Genomic DNA, 26409 nt, shown 5'->3' with positions numbered 1-26409 from the left:
TAAAAATGATCCACTAAAGATGACTAGTTTTTCTTTAAATCTACTACTTCCTCTCCGCCTCCCCCCACCGTCACCCCCAGCTAGTCGCCACGACTCCTCCGCAGCCACCTTTATTCTTCTTTCTTTATCTTTATTCTCTCTCTCCAACACTTTTCTTTGTTGTTATCATACTCTCTGGTTAGTGTGGAGAGAGAGAATGATGAAAAAAGGTCATTGGCGTCTGTCTGGGATCTTTCTCCGGTGAAGAAGGAAAATAGTGAACATGGTGAAAAATACAATTGTAAATATGGGTAAGAGATAAACTTAGAGAAGAATGACTGAAAAAATCAAGAAGGCAAAAATCGGAGGTAAGTCATTTTTAGAGGGTCATTTGGTGAACTGGTCATCTTTATGGGGCAAAATTAAAATTCGATAAATACAATTTGGTAGTGTTGTTTTCCTTTGCCGTGCCCTCATGATTCTTCTCTGAAAATGTAGAGATACCTAAAAGATGGAGGTTTGCAACAAAAAAAAAAAATTTAAAACGAAACATGGAGGTTACTAAAGACTAAAGAGGCATGCCTCTAAATTGTTAACTAGTAATGTGTTATTTTACAAGTCCACTTGAGTCTCTAATGATTGATTCGAAGTCCCAAGCTGAAAACGCCTGTACATACGTTTAAGACAAAAAACAAAACAAAGAATTAGTTTAACTGCAAAATATCGGAACAAACTTGAACTACTTGAATTAGAAAACACGAACTGAGATGGGAAAGTCACTGCAAAACACATTCAACGGATTCTGCTCATATACGCCATAGCAACAAAAGCAAATCTTTATAAGAATTTAACACTCACCGTCGTCTCATATGAAAAAGGAGTAATCTATGTTTGTACATGAGTTAAAGTGAAAAACAAAATAAAGAACTTGTTTAACTGCAAAAGATCCAAACAAATTAAGCTACCTGAATTAGAAAACACGTACTGAGGTGAATAAGTCCCTGCAAAGATATTCAACGGATTTTGCTCATGTACGCCATAACAATGGAAGTGAATCTTTGTTAGAACTTGATAGCCTCGTCATCTCATATCTTTTTCTTTTTGAAATTTTTGTTCTTCGTAAGTCATAAATAATAAACTTCCTTGAGGTTATGTTGGAATGTTTCTTTTTTGTTATTTTTTGTGTAATCGAGAATAGAAATAAATTTGCTATAGTAGTTAATATGCTAAATGGTAAATTGGAACAAAATCAATACAGGAAAACATGTTGTTTGTTGGGATGCTTAAATGTGACTCAACTGTACTTTGAAGAGGAAAGAATCAATGAATGGCTAACTTACCCAATCTTTGGATTTAGGAATCTCTTGGTTGGGAAGAAAAGTACGTAAAACTACTCGTATAGTATATTCCTCGTATCTTTTCAGAACGTAGACTAAGGATAACTTTATGTTATCAGAAATTCTTGTCACGTAACGTTTTGGAGATTTGAACATGGGCATTTCGACAAAATCTTGATGATGAATTGTTTGTTGTATGGCTCTGCATCAAGTTGTTTTCCAATAAAAGTGTCAATGTAACATATTTTTTATCTTTTATCTTTGCAGTTGCAAATCCCGTTACAAGAACGAAATACATTTTGGTCATCGTCTCAGATGGGAGGGGTTGGAAAAAAAGAATACCCTGGAGAGTAGAAACAAATTTAAATCACTCATAAATGAGACTTATAACGCATAAAATAAACGAAAAACGCTCAATTATGAATCTAACTACCACTTCAAAGAAACAAAAAGTATAAGGAAAATGAATTACAATTTTGTAATTTTCAGTTCCATACATAATTTCTAGCGGGAAGAGTAGCCCATCGTCTTAACAACCAATTTCAAGAATTGCCCATCGTCTTAACAACCAATTTCAAGAATTTTGGTTTTCAAAAGAATGGAGCCAAGAGTACAACTTCTTGCTATAGCATTCTCTTATTTGTGATTTTCTGCACCAAATCTCTCTCTTTAAAACGGGATCTCAAGTCATGTGCTACTTTCTACAAAAAAAAAGTCATGTATTTGAGGCTCAAAGTTTAACTGTGACAAGAGCAGGGTGCTCTTGGGGGAATAATCTTCTGCGAGGGGGCATTTAGGAATATGTAACTATCCTTTACCATTTCCATCATCCGTCAACGGCACGACGTTATCATTTGAACCCGCGACATAACGGGTTAACGGGTCAGTGTTTGGTTGTGGGATCTAAATTGTATTTCTTATGCTTATATAAAGAGTGTTTTATCTCTTACTCATGTGTTCAAATTTGAGATGTGTAATTGTTTTGAAATGATTTTTATTCATCTACAACAAAATAAACTTAAAAACAAAGATAATGTATACACTTAAACTCGGACGAATTTGAAACGTGAGTAGAAAATATTGTAAAAATGTTTTTACACACCAATAAATTTGACAGACAAAAAAAATAGAAATTAGAAAACATTCCATAATCTGATTAGAACATCTTCAATAGAGAATCAATCTCAAAAACATAAAATGTCATAAAGGATTTTTTATGAAGGTAAGAGCATCTCCAATGGTTAGCACCAAATTATTCACCAAAAAGGAATCTTTACCAAATTATTTGGTGTCTTCAAATTTTTGAACCCAAAGACGAAACACCAAAATTCCCACCAAATCACTATTCATCGCACTAGATTTCAATTTTATTATTTTTAATACTCATTTTTTTAAATAAAATAAGATAACCATTAGTTTATTGAAATAGTAATTAGAAATTATAAGACTTAAATTACAAATTAAGATCATTACGACTTTTTATTTTATTTTATGGGGACCAAATATAAATATTTTATGGGATCAAATACAAACATTAAAATAAATAAAGGGACTAAAAGGGAAAGAACAATTTAAAAGAGGATTAATTACATATTAAAATTGAGGGGCCTACCATCCCACTATTTTAGTGGGAGTGAACAGTGTCCGACCATATTTGGTCGGACACTGTTCACGGCACAGGAGATTTTTAGTAATCTCCCGTGTCGTTAGGTGGGGGATCCCCCTGAGATCAATTTGGTGATCTCCAGAGCCATTGGGGATGCTCTAAGGTCTCTCGTTGAGGCGCCGTCAAAATAGACTTTTGGGAGTCTTCTCCCATTTCCAAGGCGGTCAGTAATCATCTCTGTTGAAAAACTTTATTGGAAACTCTAAGATGACGTCGAGATACTTACGTAATTATTTTAACAAAAATTAAGATGACACTCTAAATTTAAAGTACTTCTATATTTTGTATCTAAAATGAAAAATTTCATTTGAAACTATACATATCTGATCTAAAAAAAATAGTGATTCTCCTATTGAAGGTGCTCTAAGATCACATTTGAAAACCAAATTCGTCTTTAGGTGTGAATGCTATTTAAATATGAAAATTCTCATCATCTTGTGTTATCCAGCCAGCACCATCTATACACCAAAGATGAGTTGAAATGGTAAAGATTTAAGATAGGATCCGACAACCTTTCAAGATAACCCGGGTGACCCGATCCGTATTTGAAATACTAACCCATTTTGTGTTTTTATTGACAAAGTCAAAGAGAGAGGAGGAGGAGGAGACAGAAGGCCGAAAGAAGGAAAGAAAGAGAGAGAGAGAGAGAGATGCGCGTAGAAGAAGAAAGAATACAGCCAGCCGTCTTTCTTGATGGGGACTCGAGCCCTATTTTCTGACAGCTTTCACACGTGATTTTTATACGTGTCTTTCTCTTACTTGATTGGTTGTTACTTTGACTATTTTTTTAAATTCAAAAATCTCTTTTGACCGAACGAAATTTAGGGTTTCCTTTACTTCGAGACATACAAGAGAGAGAGAGAGAAAGAGGAAACAAAGCATGCGCCGGTAAGTGGTCAGTCATGGGGACCACATTTCAAACCAACAGATGGCAGTGTTTAGCTAGCTATCTTTAAGATGGGTTGTTTTGGGGATTCAGTTTTGGTTGGGGGTATATATGTGTGAAGGAAGACTTTGGGGTTAATCTAATTCCATCAAATTGATTAGAGACTAACCTAATTATGAAAAATATGTAGTATGTTTGGTTTGCCAACAAACACTTGTTGGAATGATAGGAGATTTAGTCTTTCATCTTCTAGAGGTCGCGACTCCCGAGTTCGAGGCATGCAAACTAATACAAAAGAATAATATGATTGGTATTACCTCTTAATTTTCATCTTCAATATCATCTACGATGACCACCACCACCTCTAACCATCACCGTCATTTTTCTCTCCCTCTGACATTCCTTTTTACTTCTCAGGTTCTCTCAAAGGGCATAGTTCCCTTCGCAAATAGATATAGATATGCAGAAAGAAATGTGGTCAAAGTTGGCGGTGGGGGTAGAGGAAAATAGACATAGTTTATGAGATTAAAAATTAAGTGTTCACTAGTCAGTTGAGTAGAAAGAGAAATAAGATGAGAGCGGGGTAAGGAAAAACAAACATACATAGAGGGGGAAACGGAAGTAACGATGGTGGTGAAGATGAAGATTAGGATAAGAAAAACAAACATGTTAGTGTTTAGATTTAAAATTAAGTCAAAGTTGTAAAGGCAAGAATAAAGATGTTATACTTCTCAAATGAGGGGATTTTAATAGATAAATAATATTAGACACGTCGATAACAAGAGATTCTACCATCAAGAAGAGTCTAAAATATTGAAAACGCAAAAAATATATTTTCATACTTTCTTATATTAGTTAAATAACTCAAGAAAATAAAAATCGTATTTTGCTCTATAAATATGAGTTGAGTCCTAGAATTTTACTCATGAAGTTAGTATTCTATGTAACGAATCATCCATAACTCCCAGTTATGAAATATAATACTAATGTATTATTGATTTTTGCGTGGAGGAAGTCGTGGATATTAGATGAACCTCGTTAAATATTAGTGTTCACTACTTTCTAGTAATCTTTACCATTATCACATAATCGTAAATTTAATAAGTTTATCGAAACGAAGTTCACTTTACAGAAATAGAGAAAGAAGAGGAGAGAGACACAAAGACAAATGAGGACAAGGAGAAGTATTTTAGGAGAAGATGTCCATATGAAAATTGGGAGGTCAAGCAAGATTGCCCCTAACCCCAAACCAAACCTAGATACCCCATAGCACCTACCATCTTTAAAGTTGGTTGTCATGTAGGGAGAGAGAAAGTCTAGTGAGAGAGAGAGAGAGGGGGAGGGTGGGGTTTGGTGCAAGCAATCAACCCAATTTCAAGCGGAGGTGTTGCTTGTGAAGTACGCACGGTGCGTAATACGCATGTGAGTTGCTGAAGTGCGCACGTTAGCGTGGTTTGTACAAATTAACATAAGAAAGTGAAAACAAAAGAGTTGGTTTCTCTGTACATTACCATTCTCTGCTTAGACTTCTTTTGCCTATAATAATACTTTTCATTTTTGTTTTCTTTTAACTCTTCATTTTTTTTTTTTTAATTTTTAAATTGATTTCGTTTGGACCCCCTTCAATTGATTTTTTTTTTTTATTTCGACCCCTTAAAGATCACCCACTAACTTAAATGGAATTACAAAGATAAAGATTAATTTCTTTTTGATCTCCCTGTTTGTGATCAATTTTACTTTTAGACTATTGTTTTTGGTAAGTTCAGAATTAGTCTTCTTTTGGTTCTCTTATTTTAATCATTTGTTGACTCGTCAATCTTTTTCTATACAATTGCCCTTTTCTTAATAATGAAAACTCATTTAGATTTTCTCTCCTCTCTAACATCTGAAACTTTGTCATTGATGATCGACTGACCGGCCAATCGCCGACAATCTTAATGACAATTTTCTTCTTCTTCTTTGCAGATCCGAAAAAATATTAAAGATGGCAAATAATGCCAACTTATCGACGACTCTTACCTATGTGGCGAAGAGTAGTAGGAAGCTCGGGAATAAAAACTATTGGCTAAAATTTCCATTCAAAATTTGCATACCTCACAAAAGTTTATTGTTTCGTGAGGCCCCCGGATTACACATGAGATCTCTCACAATTTGTGTGTAATCTCGGGTCTACAACCTTTTCGCTGTGGCATTTGACCGCACCCTCCTTAAAAATGGTAGCCTTCTAAAATAGTCATCTTCATCCCCTTCGAAAACAACTGGAAGCCAACCCTTTAGACATGTTGACTCACACCTAGCCCTTTTTAAGGGGCTAGTGCCTACTTCTGTATTTTACATGCTTATGTTCTTGGTCTTCTTTAAGAACTATGTTGGCATATCTTTAGACAAAATTCCTTTCTACTAATTCAATTGTATCAAAAGAGAGTAAAAAACCTAGATAGAAAGATTAACAAAAGGAATTCAAAGACAAATATTTCTAATCTCACATAAAAAAAGAAGTTAAGAGTTAAAAGGAACGGAACGGAAAGCTACAACGATAAAAATGGCGAAAATATTTTCACCTGCATTTTATTCACCACAAAAAAAAAATGCCCTCCTCCTGAATTCACCACTCTCATGAACCTCCAAAGAGTTCGTCTCGCCTCAAAATCACAAAGTGAAGATCGAAATTAAAAGACAAACGTTCGCAAAAAAAAGGACAAAAAAAAAAAAGAAAAAAAGAAAGAAAGTCATTACTCGGACTGATCTTGTGGCTCTTCTAGTGAAGTTAAAATCTGTACTTGGACTTCAGTGTCAGCTTCATTTGATGGATCTTCTTCAGATGCTTTGTTATCCAGGTTCTGATAGTTGGTACTTGTTGTCTCAGGTTTTTCATTCTGATCAGGTGATTTTGATGATTTTGATGGAGAATTTTCAGAAGAACAAGCCATTGATGAGTTGTTCTGGTAAGAGGAGCTTGGCGGGTATGGTATACAAACTGTGGGCATTCCTAAACTGTAGCTATAGAATCCTGACAATGGGTGATCGAATTTGCATGCTGAACCAAACTTGCAGATTCCGTATAAACTGTAATGGTTGCATATCGCCTGATCCTACACATAAACGAACATGAAAACAGATAAAAACGCATACATTTCTGTCCAATACAATAGTGAAAGCTCATCCAAACCAATCTGTTCAAGTCCAGCTTGTATGGCAGTAGATCTAAACTATGAGTTGCCGGGAATTGTTCAAAAATCAAATTAGTTATCTATTTGGATCGCTAAGGACATGATATCGAATTGGTTAGTGACAGGATAGCGTACATATATATACAACATAAAATGCTAAATATGAGTGTGAAACTTACGGGTCTCAGCGGCAATCCAAATGGGCCAAGTGTATTTGTAGCGAAAGAAGCAATCCTTTCTTTAGGGTGATGGTATTTGCAAGTAGATCCAAATTTGCAGGTTCCTGTCTTCATGTAAAATTGACATTCTGGTTGATCATGTCTCTCTGGGTATTGTGGTGAAGATTGCTGTAACATGTGGACTTGTCCACTTGCACTCGACTCAGTTAGACTAGGTGTGTAGATGAAATTTGATCCAAGAACATTGGTTGATGACATAGCGCTTGAAGTTCCCTGATTATTACCCAAAACAAGGATCCAATAAAATAAGGATCTCATGAAAGTTATCTAATCAATCAATCTAGTTAAATTTCGACTGCGATGGTTTGGTTTGTTTGGGTCTCAAGAAATTAATGTGGAGCACTTTCTTAAAGGTAGTCTAAGAATATACAATGACATTCTAAAATCAATGTGTATACGTGAAGTATGCAAGAACCCATCACTTAATTTTCTGTAAGTAGTTATGCTACTTAATCCAAAAATTATGAGCAAAAAAATGCATGTACCAATCTCATCAATTGCAAAAGTATTTGATTGGTCTAAGCATGAAGTCTAAGAAATTGTTATATAACAACTAACATAAATTGATCATTAAGTTTGATTAATATGAAAAAGAAAATTAGATAAAGCAAATATTAAAAGGACATGGATCAAATGTACAACGAGAAATTGAGATTAGATACTGACAGTATAAGTATTCCAGGCTTGCTGTGCCGGTATGATGCCATGGGAAGAAGAAAGAACAACCGGCATATAGCCCTGCGGACCTTGCATCTGAGGATCAGATAATTGTGGTAGTCTTGGTAAAGCCCATCCTGGAAGTCTACCCACGTTGGGAATACCCAATATCGGAGGTACGGATGAACCCGTTAATCCATAAGCAGCATTTCCAATTGCAGGTGAAATGGGGCCAAGTGCAGTAGGCTCTGGATGATTGAACTTGCAAGCAAACCCATATTTGCAAGCCCCAGTTCGCATGTAATGGGGACATGATTTTTCTGCCTAAGAGCGAAAATCACAGTATGTCATATTTTCTGACATGGGTTAAAATTAAAAAAGTGCAATATAGTGTAAGGAACCTCAGTTGATTTGCATCGCAATGTTTGGAAACTCCAGAGGAAAAATTATATAGAGATAAAATAGGTGCACGCACCTGGCGAATAGGAAGTCCGAGCATGTTTAGTGGGATTTGTCCTGCTTCAAGTCTTTCTCGTGGGTGATTATATTTACATGTCGCTCCAAATCTACAAGTTCCTGTCTTGAGGAAATACTGCAGACATAAAAAAAAGGAACCAGCCATTAAAAAGACTATGTTTTCTTATCAGACCAAAACTCGGTGACAAATCCGATACAAAAAACTGGAATAGAACAGAGAACTTCCTTATGTTCGACGCTCAACTATTAAATGATAATAAACTAGCCTTCTCTTATCGATTTTCCAAAATCATTTAGCTGTTTGGCCAAAAGAACAAAGCTGAACCTTACCCTCTCCTTGATTTCATAAGTTGTTTGATTAATGTTTACACTCAAAATTTTCAAACACAAAGCCTACAAAACTCAATCGTGGTAAAACAAAAACAATTCGTCGTATGATCTCTGGAGTTTCTTTGAATGGACAATCACCAGCCTTATAGTCTAAACTACTATACTTTCAGAGAATATGAAATTCCACAATAAAATAGAACTAAAGAATCAAAGCCGAACAAGACCCATGCCAGTATGTAACCTTTTAGTTGTAGAAGCACGGGTTGTACTCCCCGATCAACCCCCAAAGAACGAAACGAAAATACAACTATGCTTCATTACAGAAGTATCATAACTATATCTATCAAATACCTGACAATCAGGTTGTCCAATTCTTTCGGGAAGTTCACCTGTGAACTGAGAAACCTGTACAAACATAAGTTACATAATAACTATATAAATTACATAGAAACGAACAGAGTTCGGATAAAACCAATGTCCAAGTAAATCATAACTCTTTAAGCATTAGAGATTAGATGAAACTAAAATTTATATACCAATAACGAAAATACCATGATTTTAATAGAGTGGGCAACAATTGAACAAAATCAATATTTTCATTACCTGGCTGGAATAAGAAGGATGATGAAATCGACAATTGTTTCCATAACCACACAATCCGGTTCTTAAATAATAAATACAATCAAGTTTGCCCGGACGATCGGGATAAGAAGGGCTTAAGTGAGTATTAGCAGCAACTCCATTCTCCTTATCCTCTCTATGAATTTTCAATCTTTTCATAGCTTCTATAAAAATATCAAACCAAATAAAATTTCAGACAACCCCTTTTTCATCTATAAGTTCATGAATAGATTCATGATTAAGCCACAATACTTACAATTATCATAAAACCCACAATCAAAATCACAATTATCATAAAACCCACAATTCATAAGATGACAAAATACAAATTACCCCCAAAACTAGAAAGAGTACAAAATTATAAACAAATCATTCATAATCAAATTAACAATTCAATCCCTAATTATAAAACTATATAAATCATCAAAATTGAAAGCAAAATCTGAATAAATAAACTAATCATTAAACAATCAAACAATAACGTTCAAATTAAAGAGAGATAATCAATGAAATTACCATCGAGATTATTATTATTATTATTATTATCAGTAGAAGAATTAACTGAATTGATCATCATCTTCACTTTCCACAATTATCCAGATCAAATCTTTCCACGAAATCTATCTATCTATAACCCTAATTTTGTTTCAGAAAATCAAAAAATAAACTTTCGAGCGAGCGGGCGATCGATCGATGATTAACCCTAATAATCACGGAATCCAACCAAAAAAACATGAAAGAATCAGAAAATTCGATCTCTAAGTCATTCAAATAATTGAAAATATGTTAGATCAATTAATTCTTGTTTCCTTTTTTTATTCCTTATGTTGGATTTCGGATTTAGGAAGATTGGATCTTAGAGAGAGAGAGAGAGAGAGAGAGGGTTTAATTTTAGAGAGAGAAAGTTATGAGACGGACCGTAGAAAGAAAGGAAAGAAAGAAAGAAAGAAAGGAAGGAATTTTTAGGGTGTGAATACGGTTCCAAATTCTAATTTCTATTTTTTCTATTATTGCGCGCCAAAGTTATATAAATCTTAACTTAATTTACTAACGTGACTAACTTGGAAACTTTTTTAACCAATTAGGGTTTGACATGTGGAATTGGTGTATTCTATTTTGACCCGTCAAGATGACCAATTCGCTCGAATGACTCCTCTATAAATTTTATATTTAGCAACTACAATCTACGTTAGTCGTTACAAGGCATTGATACAAATTTATTATTATTTATTTATATCTTTAATTACCCAAAAGTATATTTCATCTCCTCTAGGAATCGAACAAGACCCAGAGTTTTGGAGTTTACGTCCACACTATCTCAACCACTTGCCCAACCAAGTGTCAGACTTCCAAAATGGTCATTTTGCCTTTTTTATTTGTCAATTTTTATAGTTGATTCTTTCTGGTGAGTTTTTACACTTTCTAACTATAATTGATTTCCTCATATCGTATTATTATCGTAAAAAAGGATTCGTTGACAGATTGTCGGTTAACCACCTGTCGACGACCTTTTATTGGGGAATGTGTTTTCTACTATTTTTTCTTTCCACGACAGTTGCCTTCTGCTACTACTACTACCTCCGTCATTCTCTTTCTCTTGACACTAATAAGTGTTTAAATATCTTGTTTGGGAATTGAGCTAAGGGTTTGGGATTTCAAATCTCAAGCGATCAAGTCAATTACTCGCGTAGATTTTTATGTTGTGTGTATGTGTGTTTAGTGCGTGTTTGTGAGAGAGTGACACACACAAAGATAGAGGAAGAAAGATATATGAAAACAGATAATGACTATGAAGAGATGACGACAGTGGTATGGTAGTGGCAGACTAGTAGTGTGGTTGGTCGGTGGTGTTGGTGGAAATAGATTAGGGGAGGAAGAAGATTTTATTTACGAAGGGTCGTGACTGGTAGTTTGTCGACCTGCCGTAGAAAATCACTACTTTGACACGTAGTGATGGGACATAGTGGAATTAACTTTGGAAGGAAGAATAAAATGAGAAAGAATATATGAATTGATAAACTATAATAACCATAATGAATAAGAGAAGTCATTTTGAGAGTTGGTATCTTTAGGTGAGCAGTTAAGTGAGTTTATGATCTTTAGAGGACCAAACTGAAATTGTTACTCCTTTTATTTCAGTAATTAACGTGACAGATGTCAGTCTTTAATTGGGTACAGGAAATAACTGGAAAACTAGGGAAAGTTGTTAGGAGTGGGGTTTTTGCCCTTTATGGTCAAAATTGTGGGACCCACTCTCCTCCTACTTTGAACAGGGCGATTTATGCGCCGTGATCTGTCCCAACGATTTCGTAGGCCTCTAACTTGCTTGACGCGGGGGGAAGAAAATACACACATTCCGTTTAATGTGAAATTACCCAACTAATCTTTGTAATTAAATAATTACTTATTTTTTAAATATAGAAGATTTAATTTTTAAATAATTTTTATCGTTGTAATTAAATAATTTGTTTTGTATTTATGTATCCAAAATTGATTTTGTGGTAACATCAAAAATAAATTCGAAAAATGAGAGGAGAAATATCAAGGTGTACCAAATAATGATATATATTCACTTCAACAAAAAAGAAAAAGAATAATATATTCCTCATGTGTATTTGAAATCATTTTAGGGTCCATTCATATGGGCCACTATTGGGCCACCGTCATAAAATTTGGATACTATTAACTAAACAACAATAACAAAGGACTTTACACAATTACACTTACTTCACCGCTCAAGTTTTTCGTGACGTAAGACTACAAGAGTCATGCATTGTATAGATACATAATGAGCATGTAACATGAATATACGTTATGAATTGAATAAGTCTTATAACTGTCGTCGTTACAGTCGTCTTACTTTTAGTCAAAGGTCATATAAAGATCCTTAAGGTCATCTTGTAGAGTTTAATGCTCATTTGGGCTTACTTTTATTTACTATATTCATACTCTAGTTACACAAGACAATAAAAAAAAAATTTACGTTTCCACCTTAAATAAAACTTGTGAGCACATATTTTTTTTTGGGAGTAGATGCACATACGATTGAGATAAGTATTCAAATTTGTATCAACTAGTCTCAGTCTACCTATTTGATAGAAATTATGTGTTCGAATTCATGGTTAGAGGGAATCTTTCATTTCTCATTCTTTTTTCTACTTTTTCTTATGTCTTTTTCCTATTTTATTCTTCTTGTTCCCTTTTATCTTCTCACTCTATCACTAAAAGTAAAGTATATTTACTTTAGTGCCTCTAAAGGCCTCCTTTGATGAAAACTCGGTTAACAATGCAAATTTAGTGGGCTTGGGCCTTAAAACGTTAAACTTTGTAATGGGCGCACATTGTGGATATTTGAATGAGCCCAATGGAAGTTCTATAGGCTCTATTGATGCTAAAGGCACCTTCTTTCTTCTTGAAATCTCCACAAGATGAGGATTGAATATGGAACCTCCCACCAACTACTAAACCAGGATATTTTGAAGTACAATTAACAGGATGAACCACCATGAAATTAGAACCAAATTATTTAGTTAAGCTGCTTCATTGCCTGGAACCAGAAAATTCAAGACTTCAAAACTCAAAATTTTCTTTTATTCTTTGTTAAACTTATCATAAAAAAATTCTGAATACAAGAGAAAAACACTGCCAAAACCGGAAATTCCCCCATTCATATTCTTAAGCTAAAGAGGGAAACTAATATAAATTGTTTCTAGGTAACAGAGAGCTCAGGAGGGATAGAAGGAAGAGAGAAACTTCTACTGAACGGATGCATAAACCTTCTGATTGATGTTCTGTGAAGGGTGTAGATAGCTGCCACGGTATAAGGTTTTAAATTTTTGGACTTGCAAGGTCAAGAAAACAATAAGACATATATCAACCTATTACACATGTTCATGAAAAGAAAACCGCTAAATAGAAGTCGAAGAAACTAAGAAGCTCAAGAAGGATATCGCCAAAGTTTTGTTAAACATATATGACCCATTTCTTTTCTCTCAACCATCTCTTGATGCATGTCCTACTAGTGGTTCTAGGGCTTGATATTTGTAAACAAAGTGGTTCCATAAGAGTGAAGGAATATGGTGTTGGTGTTAATGATGGGGTGTTGGTGATAATGGTGGTGGTGGTGATATTGGTGAGTTAGTATAAAGATGGTGGTGGTGGTGAGTAGTAAAGATGTTGATGATAATGGTGTTAGTGGTGGTGGTATATAATGGTTGTGGTGGTGGTGTGAGTATATAGTGGTGGAAGTGTGGATGATAATTTTGAATAATTATGGTGGTGGTGGTTATAATGCTAAAGATGGTGATGACAATTGTGTCAGTGGTGGTGGTATATATTGGTGGTGGTGGTGTAGATGATAATGGTGGTGGTGGTGGTGGTGGAGTAGATGATAATGGTGGTGGTGGTGGTGGTGGTGGTGGAGTAGATGATAATGGTGGTGGTGGTGGTGGTGGAAGAGAAGGTATCTTTAGCTATTTATACAAGAGTATGGGTCAGCATGAAATAAAGAGCAATTATGATTATAATGGACAGTTTTTGATATTGAGAGGTCATTTTCATGGTAAGAAAATAAAAAAAAGCAGAGAGACAGAATGGAAAAAATCAGAATTTCCAAAACTTATATTGAGAGAAGGGACAAAGTATGTATTAATGGTAGGTCTAAGGAGTTAAATTCAAACTCTCAAGTTGCTTCAGAGTTCACGTGCATGAATTTAAGTTCCTTATCTACTTTAATTTCATGAGGTGGGTAACCCTAAATTATTTCTTCATAAATTATTTCGAATTAATCCCCAATTTTGACCATAACTTTGTTTTGAGCTATATCACAAAATGCCACTCAATTTTTGACCATATAGGTCATGAAGAGAGAGAGGAAGAACAGAGCCCAAGGACTTTAGCTACAATTAGTTTTTTTTGGTAAACCCAACTGTATTGACTGTTCTATTTGTCTTACCTAGACTATCCATTTCATACAAAACAAACCCTAATTCCATTTGTCTCACCACTGACACTGTTAGGTCAAACTAACTTCTGGTCTTTGATTTTAAATGCTCTCAATATGACTGTGTTATTATGGGTTAATCTCATTTCACCACCCATATTTGTCCAGCTAGAAAATATGGTCACATAACTAAAAGAATTGTTAGAACTTTGTTGAGTTTATTTTTCAATTTCCAGCATCTTTCCCTTGGGTATATCTAGTTCTTTTAAAAATTCACTTACAAAAGGATATATGAGAGAGAAGATGATGAAAGGCTTGCCCCTGCCTCTCTGTAACTAACGCAGTGATGCATTATCGTCACTCCTCCAATCTTTCTCCATCACCATGTTCGCCCACTTCATCCAACTTCACTAATCACTCCAAACTTTCTCTCTCCCCCCGCCACAATTATTTTTACAATCTTTTTATCTGAGCAAGAAAGAGAGATCCAGAGAGACTCACAAATGCCCAGAAGGTCCACTCATCTCTTGGGGGCAATCTATTTCCGAATAGAGGGGATAAAGAGGACCAGAGGAGGTTATAGAAATAAAAGAGAAAAAACTGACATAATAGAAATGGTAAAAGAAGAAAACAAAAATGACATTTACAGTCAACTGGTTAATTGACAGAAGAATCATCAAGCTGATCGAATTTCGAGTTAAATAAATATGGGGACTAAATTTTTTAATTGGACAAATTTAGGTCCTAAAATTTTGAGTTAATCACAAATGGAAGACCAAAATAGAAGCAATTCTGTAGAGAGATACTTTAATATGTGGGGTGCAATTTGAAGTCAGAGATTTGGAGTCCTTTTCCATGTTGCATGTGGAGTCATCATGAAACTCTCACGTCATGCCTCGTCATACTATTAGTGCTTTTTTTTTTGTTGAAGGATCATACTATTAGTACTTGGAAAATTGATGACTCTGAAAAGAAGCTTTAAAGGCGCCCAACCCAATATTGTTGTTATATCAGCCCATGATATTATAACAGGCACCCCATTTACACATAAATGGGCTATTTAAGGGGCCCTGGAGCGATATGGGGGCCATATAGAACCACCCAACGTGGATCCTGCATAGGGGTGGAAATCAGTCCGGATGGCAGGAAACGGAAACTAACTCAACCGGTTCTTGCGGAACGGGGCAAGTTTTAAGTGTCCACTAGATCATCCGGACAAAACGGATGAACATTTCAAATTTTTCTCCAACAAAGCGTCCGTCCGTGACCGTTTTGATAACCGGGCAAACCGGGTATCGGTCGGTCGGACACCGGTCACTAATGAACAAATAAACAAATTTTTATTCGAAATTAAAACTGTTTAGTAGTTAAATATAACTTTCTAAACCCCCACTTTACAATTTCAAAAAGTAAATGAATACAAAATTAAAAGATAATCATGGAGATTTTTCATGAATTACGACCGGTTCTATTCTTCTTCTCATGAATCACAATCGGTGTATTATGGATTCTTGGGTTACTGATGAAATATTGAGATCGTGGAGGAGAGAGAGATTAGAGAAGTAGAGAGGCGAAGACAACATTAAGAAAAGTGATTTCTAGGGTTATATATTTTTACTCTTGAAATCTAACGATCGTATAACTCTATAAATCTAAAGGCTTATAATCAATCATATAGGCGGGCGGGTATAACGGGTAGGATAAACGGACGGGTATAGACGGGTTTGGTCGTACATACTCGGTCGGATCACCGAGTAAGGACTTATGCCCGCATCCGTCCGCTTAAACTCTTTCTGTCGAGCGGGTATGGACCGATTCAGGCATCTGACAGTCACGAACCCCTAGGGCTCGGATGATCGTGGATGGGTTCCGGGTTTCCAGGCCAAATTCCCACCCCTAATCCTACACCATCTTTTAGGTTTGTCGGAGTGCAGGACGATCCACGCCCAAAACAGCTAAAATGGTTATTCTAGCCCACAATATAATCAAAGGTTTTTTTTTTTATATTTTGTATGTCATTTCACAAAAATATAATTATATTCTAAGCAAGTCTCTAATACAATTTAATTGTATATCGGCTGTGAAGAGTTTAGATCGTGTGTAGGATGTTAAGAGTTTAAAAGGAAGAAAAGGAGAAATTCAGTTGGTCCCGAGTAGAATTGATTGATATTTCCAATTTTGACTTAAAAAGATGTTAGAGTTCTTCCATTATTGAAGAGATATTATGTTTAAATATCTATTTTTTCAATAAAGTGAAGAAGGTGAGATGGGAAGGTTGAAGAAGTCCACAGAGGGGATATTTTAGGGTTTCTTTATTCCTAAATCATACCTTCGAGTGAATTTATGGAACAAAATCTTTTTAAGTGCAAATTTTCAGTTGTAATTTTAGCGAGAAACTTTATGAAATTGATGGTTTGGGTTTGCAGATTTTGGAGTGTATAAGGAACTAATCAATCCTTTCAACAAAAAAAAAGGAACTAATCAATAATGACACTTGCAGATTTTTTTGTGTGGACGTGGCACTTGTAGATAATGAACGAATCTTTTTTCTTGACAACGTTGAAGACAAGGTTGTGACTAGAATGGAAGACCGACAACCATCATGAAGGTGCAAGTGAAAAAGAAATGCAAATAGTCTCTTTGCCAAAACAATTTCAGTTCGAAAATTACCCTCACTGTTGTTGTTCCTCTGGTTATCAATCGATAAGTCGATTTCTATCTTGGCTTGATTTAGACAGAGTTTCATTTCTCTAACTTATAGAGAGATAAACTATTAAGGAATAATGATTTATCAATATTCCTTCTTTCAGACTAACCGAGATAGGTGTTAATGTAGTCGAGGCAAGAATAAATTCTCTTTCCTTAAGACATTTTACACCCCCGTAACAGTACCAAACGTTAGGGTGTATGCCTTCGGGATACAACGACTTTCCTTTCAGAGTTTTAAGATGGTACTTCTTTATTCTGAAAGCGGACGAACCTTTGTAAGTATTATAAGCTCTTGGACTAATGCGGATGATCTTCTATATGCTTCGGAAATTCAAATATCACTTGAAACTTCTTCCTTCCTTTTTCTAGATATTCTAGTCTAACCAGAACTTCTAGAAATACTTCCAAATTAGATATTCTAGGCAAACCAGAACTTCTAATTGTTAGAAGGGAAGAGAAGAAGAAAATGAATTGAATTTACGTTCTAGACGACCTATGATTATCACTTCACTCAAAACTTCTTTCTTCCTTTTCTAGATATTCTAGTCAAACCAGAACTTCTAGAAATACTTCCTAATTAGATATTCTAGGCAAACCAGAACTTCTAATTGTTAGAAGAGAAGAGAAGAAGAGAAGGGAATGAATTGATTGATGAAAAATGAAGTGAGTTTGGGTGGTATTTATAGGAATTGAATGGGTATTAGTGACTTTTGGAGTTAAAAGGCACAACTGTTCGGAACTAGGGACTCTAACTGAATATATAGAGTCTGTTCATCCTGGGACGTTAGATTTGCTTGAAATCTCGGTCAAAACGCCCACCGTTGGATGGGGTTTGATCTGTCCCGAGCTTGTACCAAACAGAGATGAAACTCAGCCGTTAGATGAAGATCTGGTGGGATCCCGAGCCATGCCCGACACGGGATTAGCGCGGACCGTTGGATCCGCGAAGATCCAACGCTTCTGCGTTACGCCCGACACCATCCCGACATCATCACGTGCGCGTCCGTTGGATCTTGACAAATCCCGCGCATTGAACGCCTACCGTCCAGATCTGGACGTGCGTGGTTCGCTCAAACGGCCCCTGATCTAACTTGTCCCGTTTGACGTTTCAGACCCTAACTTAACCGATTTCATCCAAACTTCAAACTCGAATTTCTCATTCATCCGGAATCGGATTCGAGTAATTCTTTGCTCTAAATTGAAGAGCTCGACGAGACGAGCGCAATGGCGCATTCCGTTTCATAGTTTGACTAGTCGATTCGAGCCAAAAATGGCTCCGATTCCAACAACTGTTTATTCACAAGAATTGCTTAGTAAGCCGAATTTTAGATGTATCTCGATATAAGAAAGTTTATGATATTTTTAGGATCTTCTCATTTTTTAATCTTCATGATCTTTTCATTTTGTAACATTCAAGATCTTTTCATTTTGTTATTATAATGTTATGTTCTTTTAATTCATCCTGTGATTTACTTTGTTAAGTCTCAGGTTATAATTTATCTTATACATCTGTTGCTGTACTCAAATGAGTAAAAAGAATCAAAACAATATAAAACGTAATGGATTAGATTCCTGCCTATAAATAAAAATGAAGTGCAACTCAAAAAATGTACCTAATATATATATAGAGAGATGTTTTTCCTACCTAATTACTATTACACTTTTCACTTCACAAGGGGAAGGGGATAGTCCACCAATCTCAATTATTATCTTTTCAGATGACATGTTACATTATAGTCCATCCATACTATTAAATTACAAGATTTGGTATCTTTTTAGTCTTCCACTATCAACCCATCCTATGGATACGACTCTATGAGGAAACTTCATATCTTTTGATTCTTGTTTAATATGGACCATCAATAAGTGGGATAATTAATTAACTAACACTTTAGAAAATCAACTCTTAAGGGATTTAAGTGGATTAGTATTTAATTAGAAGCAAAATCAAATCTTACCTTTGAAATAATTTGCTCGATTAGATCATCAAGACACTGTATAAGAAACACCCTCATTTAAGGGTGAAATTGAAAGTAGGTTTGTCCTCTCAACATCACAATGAAGTATTTCTAGTCACATTAGCTTACAATTATTTGTTTAAATAAGTTATTGTTCTTCAAAAAGGTAAAGTATAATTGTTTACTTATAATCTTTGCTTATAGTTAAATTAAAATTCTGGTCTCTTTAATCCATCAATCTACAAGAATCAGAGAGAATCAAAGGTCTCTTCACATAACTAATGATATTTATTACTCTTTAACTTAGACCTTTTGAGTTATTTTTTCCGAAGACTATGACGATCGATCTATAGACAATAGAAATTATATCTCTTTATGTTTTTTTCGAAGTGTGATGTTAGTTTTTACAAGTAACAAATTAATTATATTAAAAGTTAAAGATTTATTTTCCAAAGTTTCCTTTTTATAAGCAATAAGGCTACATGAACCGTCTAATTAGACCGTCACCCAAACCGCCTGAGAGAGAACCCCCTGTTTCTCTCTCCTCACGTGAGGAGAGAGAAACAGGGGGTTCTCTCTCAGGCGGTTTGGGTAACGGTCTCATTGGACGGGCTGAGTAGAGTTTTTGTTTTATAAGTTTAATAACCAACTAATTAACAACAATCACAAAAAGAAAACTTAAGAAAAATGCATTGAAAAAAATTTAAAAATGTAGTACATGAGTCATCACAAGTTAACGACACATAATGAAGATATCATACAAAGATCTATTAAGATTCATGAATTGAATAAATATTATAACTGTTTGATTTGAGTCTTAAAAGTCGTTCTCATTGTTCTTAAGGTCATTCAAGAGCATAAAATCAATCTAATTTACCTCTACTTTATTTATATCCAAAACGTTGGAGGGAAAAAGCCTCAAATTCTTTTTCTTTTTCACTAGGAAAATGTCTTTAAATTAAGGAAGCATGTTGTCATCATTTTGTTGTTATAAATTATAATATCAAGAGGAAGCCTATAAAATGCCTATCTTTCCTTCTTTACTTTCCCTTTTTGTACTTCCTCTTAGGTTCTACGAGTACATGATTAAGCGACAAAGTGGCGGACGTGGCGCACCGTCAATTCCACAAAGCATAAGAGGACAACAATCCGGATATTCCTTCGAATCTACTCTATCCCCACACAACAAAATATAAGGTCAGAGCCATGGATATTTCCAACCAATTACTTACTACGAGCTGCCCATTACACTGGGCATCCACTCACACTGGTCGTCGGAAATAAAAATAAAAGTTCTAAACCATTCATTTCTTATCTAGATTACAGTTACCTTTTTAATCGGAAAGAAGAACGTAGATATATTTGTTTCTAAATGAAAAAGAATATCAGATCGCATGTAAATAGCAGTTGAAGTTGTTATTACATCATTCCCTTTAGAGTTTAGTAATGACATGATGTGTAAGGTTGTTGATAATATCAACTATTAGGTATCTAATCACTTTACGTAACTCTAGAACCTTTTATATTTCGAAAGCTAAGACTACGATTTGACGTATATTTAAATATATCATCTGCATAAAAGGTGAACTTTATTATCTCGCTAAGTCATTCGACATAATTCATTATTACCTCAAATGTTCAAATTCAGACTTGTAACTCTTTCATGGTGTTTTATTTTAACAAGAAAAGAAAAAAAAAATCGTAGAGATTACTTAGGTTCACATTTATGGACGGGTTATTTTTATTAGAGTTACATAACATTAACTAACTAAGATATTTTTCAAACAAAAAAAACTAAGATATGCAAAGTAGGGTAAATAGGTGGAAAGTAAGCATAAACTTACAAATACCCACACTCAATCGTACAAGTTAACTATAAACTCTTTCTATAATATCATGAAACTACCATAAAGAACATAATTTACACTTTAATAATAATAAGTCGATAAATAATAAGTTTTCACCTCGACAAATTCGGATAATATGATTTCTGAATTTTTGGAGCAATAGATACATTATCTCTTGAGTAAGACCAATATACGGAAGTTATATTTAATATAACAAAGTGCTGATCTCATCAATTACATCATAAAGCGGAAAGGGCTAAAATAAAGTTGAAAAGTGAAACTAATAAGCCAAATTGAAAAGTGAAAACGAAAATCTACTACTTTTCCAAGCAATGGACGAGGTGAACCAAACTTTAAGAGCCAATCAAGTGAACTTACGATCCTATACTATGCACATAGTAAAGTACCTAATTTTTGCACCAAAATAAATTGCTCAAACCTAATAAACTCATCCTATAGTATCACATTGTTAATACACGACCAACAATGAACAATTTTGTTTTAACATTTTACACTTACATAATTTTTGTGATGAAAAACTCTTTTGAGATAAGAGAGCAAATAGACAAAAATGAAATATTTGTGTGCATCCTTTGGTCAATCAAACCAAATATGACCAAACTAAACTATAGACATCACTTCATTTGTCAAAGTCTTAATTGATTTTTCTCGATTAATATATAAAATGGTTAGCAACGTAATGGTACTTGATTTTTATAACCGTGAGAAAAGAGTCACCAGATATTCAAGTTACCCAAAACCGAAACAATTATCTTTATATACCTATGCAACAGTACTAGAATATCAATACTTTTTACTCTTTGAATCATTTCTCACTAGTTTGGTGATCAAGTTTTATTGGCCAACCAAACGAAATATGACCAAACTAAACTAGACATAACTTAATTTTTTGAAGTCTTCATTACTTTTGCTTGATTAAGATATAAAATAGTCAGCCACCCAAGAACCATTGAGAAAAGAGTCACAAGATAATGAAGTTATTCAAAACCAAAACAACCTTCTTAATAAAAATTCTATGTCTAAAACAATCTAAAATTATTATCAAGCTACTAATAATAATTAAATTAGATTCTCACGATTTATCGGATAAGTCAGATTAAGACGAGTATGATTTTCTTTCGTTTCGCTAATAGATTCCATTAGCTTCAAAGCTCAAACTGAGAGTATTCACGAAACTAGAAGGCGATCCATTTCCGAACCTTACTCGTGTGACCTTACTAAAACTAGCAAAAACAGTTATTTGATGAGCTGTTTCACTACATTACAAAGCGAAAAACAAATCGAATTGACCTCCCGCATGAATGAAATGGTGCCCGAAATGATATTTCGACATCAAAATTTCAGAAGCGATCTGATATATACTATCAAAGTCTAGAACAGAACTAAAATATTATGATTAGATCAGAGGGTGCGATGATTTACTTTACAAACGAGGTCTCTCATTCATGTCGAGGATGGCCCATCTGCGTTAGGAGGAAAAAGAATAGAAGAAGCATGACTCCTTGTCACTCTTTTACTATAGTCTAAACCTTTTTCCTTCTTTAAAAGATGAAAAAACACTTGTATTATTTGGCGGTCCCAACTCAACCTATCAGAAGAACTCCATCGTCGTCATCACCCACCGTGTAATTAACCAACCATCGCCGTTTGATTTTCTACTCCCGATCTCATTTTTCCTATTTAAACTCCCACCCCTCGAATCACACAAAATAAACAATCAAACAAGAAGAATCAAGATCTTCTTCTTCTCTCTCTCTTGATTCCCCGATCAACATTTTTTGGCGGGAAAAAAGTGATGAAATTCGAGAAGAAGTTCATCGGAAAACCTATTGATGAAGTTGTTATAGAGGAAGAAGATCAGATTCCGATGGTTGAGTTTTTCATCGAAAAGAGTAATAATCATCATCATACGTTTAACCAAGAGAGAGAAAGTTTAGAGAGAGAAAGTAATGAAGTAGAAGAAGAAGATGTGTTTATTCCGCCTTTGAACTTTGCGATGGTTGATAATGGAGTATTTAGGTCTGGTTTTCCAGATTTGAATAATTTCAGTTTCTTAGAAACACTTGGACTTCGTTCGATTATGTAAGTTAAACCTAATTTTTTTCAGTTTGGATGAATTAGGGTTTTGGTTTGGTGAATTTGAGTAGATATTTTTTTTTATGTGTGTGTGTAGATATCTATGTCCAGAACCTTATCCAGAGACAAATATTGAATTTCTCAAGTCAAATGGAATTAGGCTTTTTCAGTTTGGGATTGAAGGAAGCAAGGTGAACTTTTATCTAAATCTTTCTATTTCACTGTTTTAATGTTTTATTGGAGTAATTATATGTTTCATTTTAGTTAGATGAATTGAAAATTAGGAGTATATTATGCTTGGTTTGGGTGGATTAGAGTTTAAGTAATTGATAGGAATTCTTAGTGAACTATGATTAGAAAGTGAAGTAGACCAATGTTACCTAGAAACCAGATCGCTTCCGATCTTCGTACGGTATTGGTAGGTACACAATATGCTAGCTAACATGTGAGTATCCGGTCTGGTAGGGCTATATCTATTTGGTTATGCTATATCCCGGGTGCCCGACGATTTGGAGTATTTTTGTAGAAATGTGTACTACTTTCTATGATGCACCACACCTAGGGGTGGGAATCGGGATGAGATCGGGCGTCCACGGACATATCTCTAGTCCGGCTCACGTGTTCCAGGTAGTAATTTCAAAGACCAATTGATTTAACGGGCGGGCTCGACCTAGGCGATTCCGAGAATTTATTGCAGAGAGCTCGCTATGGGTAAGTGGACTAACACAAGCTTCACGGACTTTGGCTTATCCGAGTTGTCGTATTCCTACTAGGAAAAAGAACAGCGTATTCGGTAATATGGAATTAGACTATGTAATTTTGACTCTGTTGTACTGAGATCTATGTTACTACTCATAACGCTTAAAGAAAAGTTTAAAATCGATTGGTTGAAAAAAGAATCATATCATTTGAGTAAAATAGTGTTTTAGTCTTTTTCAAATTCTACATCCAATTTGAAGACAGTTAAGACACTGATTTATTAATTAGTTATTGCATTTCTGCTGTTTCAATTATGTGTATTTAAAAAAGAATTTTCAAACTGCTTTTATTGAAACTCTAACTTTCTTTCTATTTTCGAATATGTATCGAGAAACTTTACTAGTTATCGTCTTACTGCTTCTAATATTTGAGTTTCCCCATGGGTTCCACATCGGGTGTTCATAACGTAAGCGTGAAATAAGATTATTGTTTTAAATAACTAGTTTTGTAGTTCAAAAAGTGATTTAACCTTGTTGGGTCGATTATCATATATTATAAATTTAACGTTGTTTTCTATACCACTAGTGATTTCTAGTACTAATTTTCCTTTTCACCTTGAGATCATAATATGTGATTTAGTTCATATAATTCCATCTTAAGATATGTGATCATGCACTTTCCTATTACTTTATTTTTATATATATATTTGATCCATGTGCTGTTGTTAGATGGTTGTCTGGTATTTGCAAGTTATGATGTCTAATATTTTAATCATACAATCTGTTTCTATTATGGCATTATTTATTGTATATTTTATTCTTGACCTCAACTTTACTATTGGTTGCTGGAATCTTTGTCCATACTGCAGTTTTTTCAACTCCTTGTCGACGTATTCGTTGGACCGTATTTTTCTTATTTGCAGCTTTTCTTGACGTTCTCAGTATACTTCACATTTTGAGTATTATGTCATGTTTCAATCTTCTTAATGAACCCCCCCAAGTCAGACGCATAGTTAAATTTGATAAAATGTTTTAGGAGTATTCTCTAGGCATGATGTGTTTTAGTGGAAATTTAGTTAGATCTCTTTCACGGTTTTGCTTCACGCAAGTTGAAAGATGAAAATGTGAATTTGATTATTGGAAATCAATGACATAGTTAGCTGTAATATCGTCTCTAGTATCTGCACCATGGAATCATCAAGAAAAAAAGACCAGAGTATAGATAACAGTTGGTGTTTCGACTTCAACGAATCTTTCTTACCTACTTCTTGATGTTTGGTCCGTTGATATCTTTCATTCTCGTGTCTGGAACCAAGGTTTAAATAGAAAATACGGGACAAATCTAGTAGAACTGTCTAGATAACCCTTTATCTGCTTCTTCGAATATACTTCTTATGTTTATCCTCCTTTTCCGCATCTATATATCCTCCATTTCTGAATTCAAGATGCAAGTAATTGCTTCTGAGTAAAATAGAATATAGACCATGATCGAAATCATCAGGCTAACAATATTTTTGCCGTAACTACATCCATTACTGTAGCTACATCGACTTGTTCTTTAGCTAATACGCGAGTACATTAAATTTGTTAAAGGTTGTCATGTGATCATGCGGTTAGATGGGATTCACATTCTGACGTACATTAACTTCAAAATGATACTTGGGAGTGAGCTCACTTTAATTGGGTGGTAACATGTCTGTCCCTCAACGTGGAGACCAAGTTTGAATCTTACTATTTCTGAAAAAAAATGATATTGTGCAGGAGCCGTTTGTGAACATTCCGGGGGATGCTATCCGCGAGGCTCTTAAAGTTGTTCTTGGTATACATAACTCTATATTATACCTAAACTTCTCTCTTTCAATTTTTCGACATTTCCAACCTATCAATTAACTTATCGATAACAATTCCTATTTGCTTGCTCTGCAGATATTAGAAACCACCCACTTCTAATTCATTGCAAACGAGGGAAAGTACGAATATATATGTTTTTTCCAATTAGAACAACTCACAATTTGCCGACCCATTTCTCTTAATTCCGAATTGGTTTTTAATTTTTATGCAGCATCGAACAGGTTGTGTAGTTGGTTGTTTAAGAAAGTTGCAGAGATGGTGTTTATCTTCCATTTTTGAGGAGTACCAAAGGTATGCTGCTGCCAAAGCCAGGATTTCAGATCAGAGGTTCATGGAAAAATTCGATGTTACACCATTGAATCACTTGCCTATTTCGTACTCATCGTTTAATGATTTGTCCAACTAATCCGCTAATAGAATGTCTAATTTTCTATTGGCATAGTTACGATTCGAACTCGAATCAGAATGGAAGATGGGGGATATGTTGAACAACAACCTAATAAGAATGCGATCTCGAGCTTTCTTTTTTAGTCCTGTTTGTTTGTAGTAATAAGTGCTAGCATTTTGAGAGTAGTTCATATGCTTCTAATGGTATGAATGAATGGAAACTCTTATTTATTGTTGATTAGGTTTTAAATGAGTTCGTCAGAGAATTTTGTATTGAGCTATTCTATTACCATCATAGTTGGAGAGGTGGTCTACTCCATTCATATTTCCCTGCTTTAATTCAGATCTGACACATCTGAATGGCCTGACTACTTGATTTCACAATATTTGTTTTTTGTATTTTCTTGACTTGTCTGAATGACTAGATCATGTTTGTTTGAAGCACTCCCCAATTTGCTCTTGGCCCACCTACTGTGGTGGTAGGGGTGAACATCGGTTGGATAACCGATTTTTTAACCTATCCAGAATCCAATCCATAGGGTTCAGTTGTTGTAAATT

General features: G+C 34.7%; 2 protein-coding genes across 3 annotated transcripts; one reads left to right on the top strand and one right to left on the bottom strand.

The window, feature by feature from the left end:
* Positions 1-6327: 6327 nt before the first annotated feature.
* On the bottom strand, positions 6328-10374 carry LOC147536359 (zinc finger CCCH domain-containing protein 3-like). Its single transcript, XM_086642334.1, has 7 exons — positions 9879-10374; positions 9345-9526; positions 9093-9146; positions 8410-8526; positions 7944-8258; positions 7218-7490; positions 6328-6960 (listed from the first exon to the last, which is right to left on the bottom strand). Exons 1-7 carry the CDS (start codon positions 9937-9939, stop codon positions 6601-6603), a joined length of 1362 nt encoding a protein of 453 aa, XP_086498460.1. The 5' UTR covers positions 9940-10374; the 3' UTR covers positions 6328-6600.
* An 11857-nt stretch (positions 10375-22231) lies between these two features.
* Positions 22232-26176, top strand: LOC147536358 (inositol diphosphatase DSP4-like). Of its 2 annotated transcripts, XM_086641212.1 has the most exons (6): positions 22232-22921; positions 23013-23106; positions 25375-25432; positions 25540-25583; positions 25676-25755; positions 25907-26176. In XM_086641212.1, the coding sequence occupies exons 1-6, from the start codon at positions 22635-22637 to the stop codon at positions 25950-25952; spliced, it is 609 nt and encodes a 202-aa protein (XP_086497338.1). In that variant the 5' UTR covers positions 22232-22634; the 3' UTR covers positions 25953-26176. The 2 variants fall into 2 exon arrangements, with proteins under 2 accessions (XP_086497338.1, XP_086497337.1); XM_086641211.1 differs by having other exon boundaries at positions 25676-26176.
* Positions 26177-26409: the final 233 nt, after the last annotated feature.

The sequence above is a fragment of the Eschscholzia californica genome, unplaced genomic scaffold, assembly GCF_041429995.1.
Source record: "Eschscholzia californica isolate CP2 unplaced genomic scaffold, dmEscCali1.0.p SCAF_5, whole genome shotgun sequence".
In the NCBI taxonomy this organism is placed as follows: domain Eukaryota; kingdom Viridiplantae; phylum Streptophyta; class Magnoliopsida; order Ranunculales; family Papaveraceae; genus Eschscholzia; species Eschscholzia californica.
This window is presented reverse-complemented; position numbering and strand designations above follow the sequence as displayed.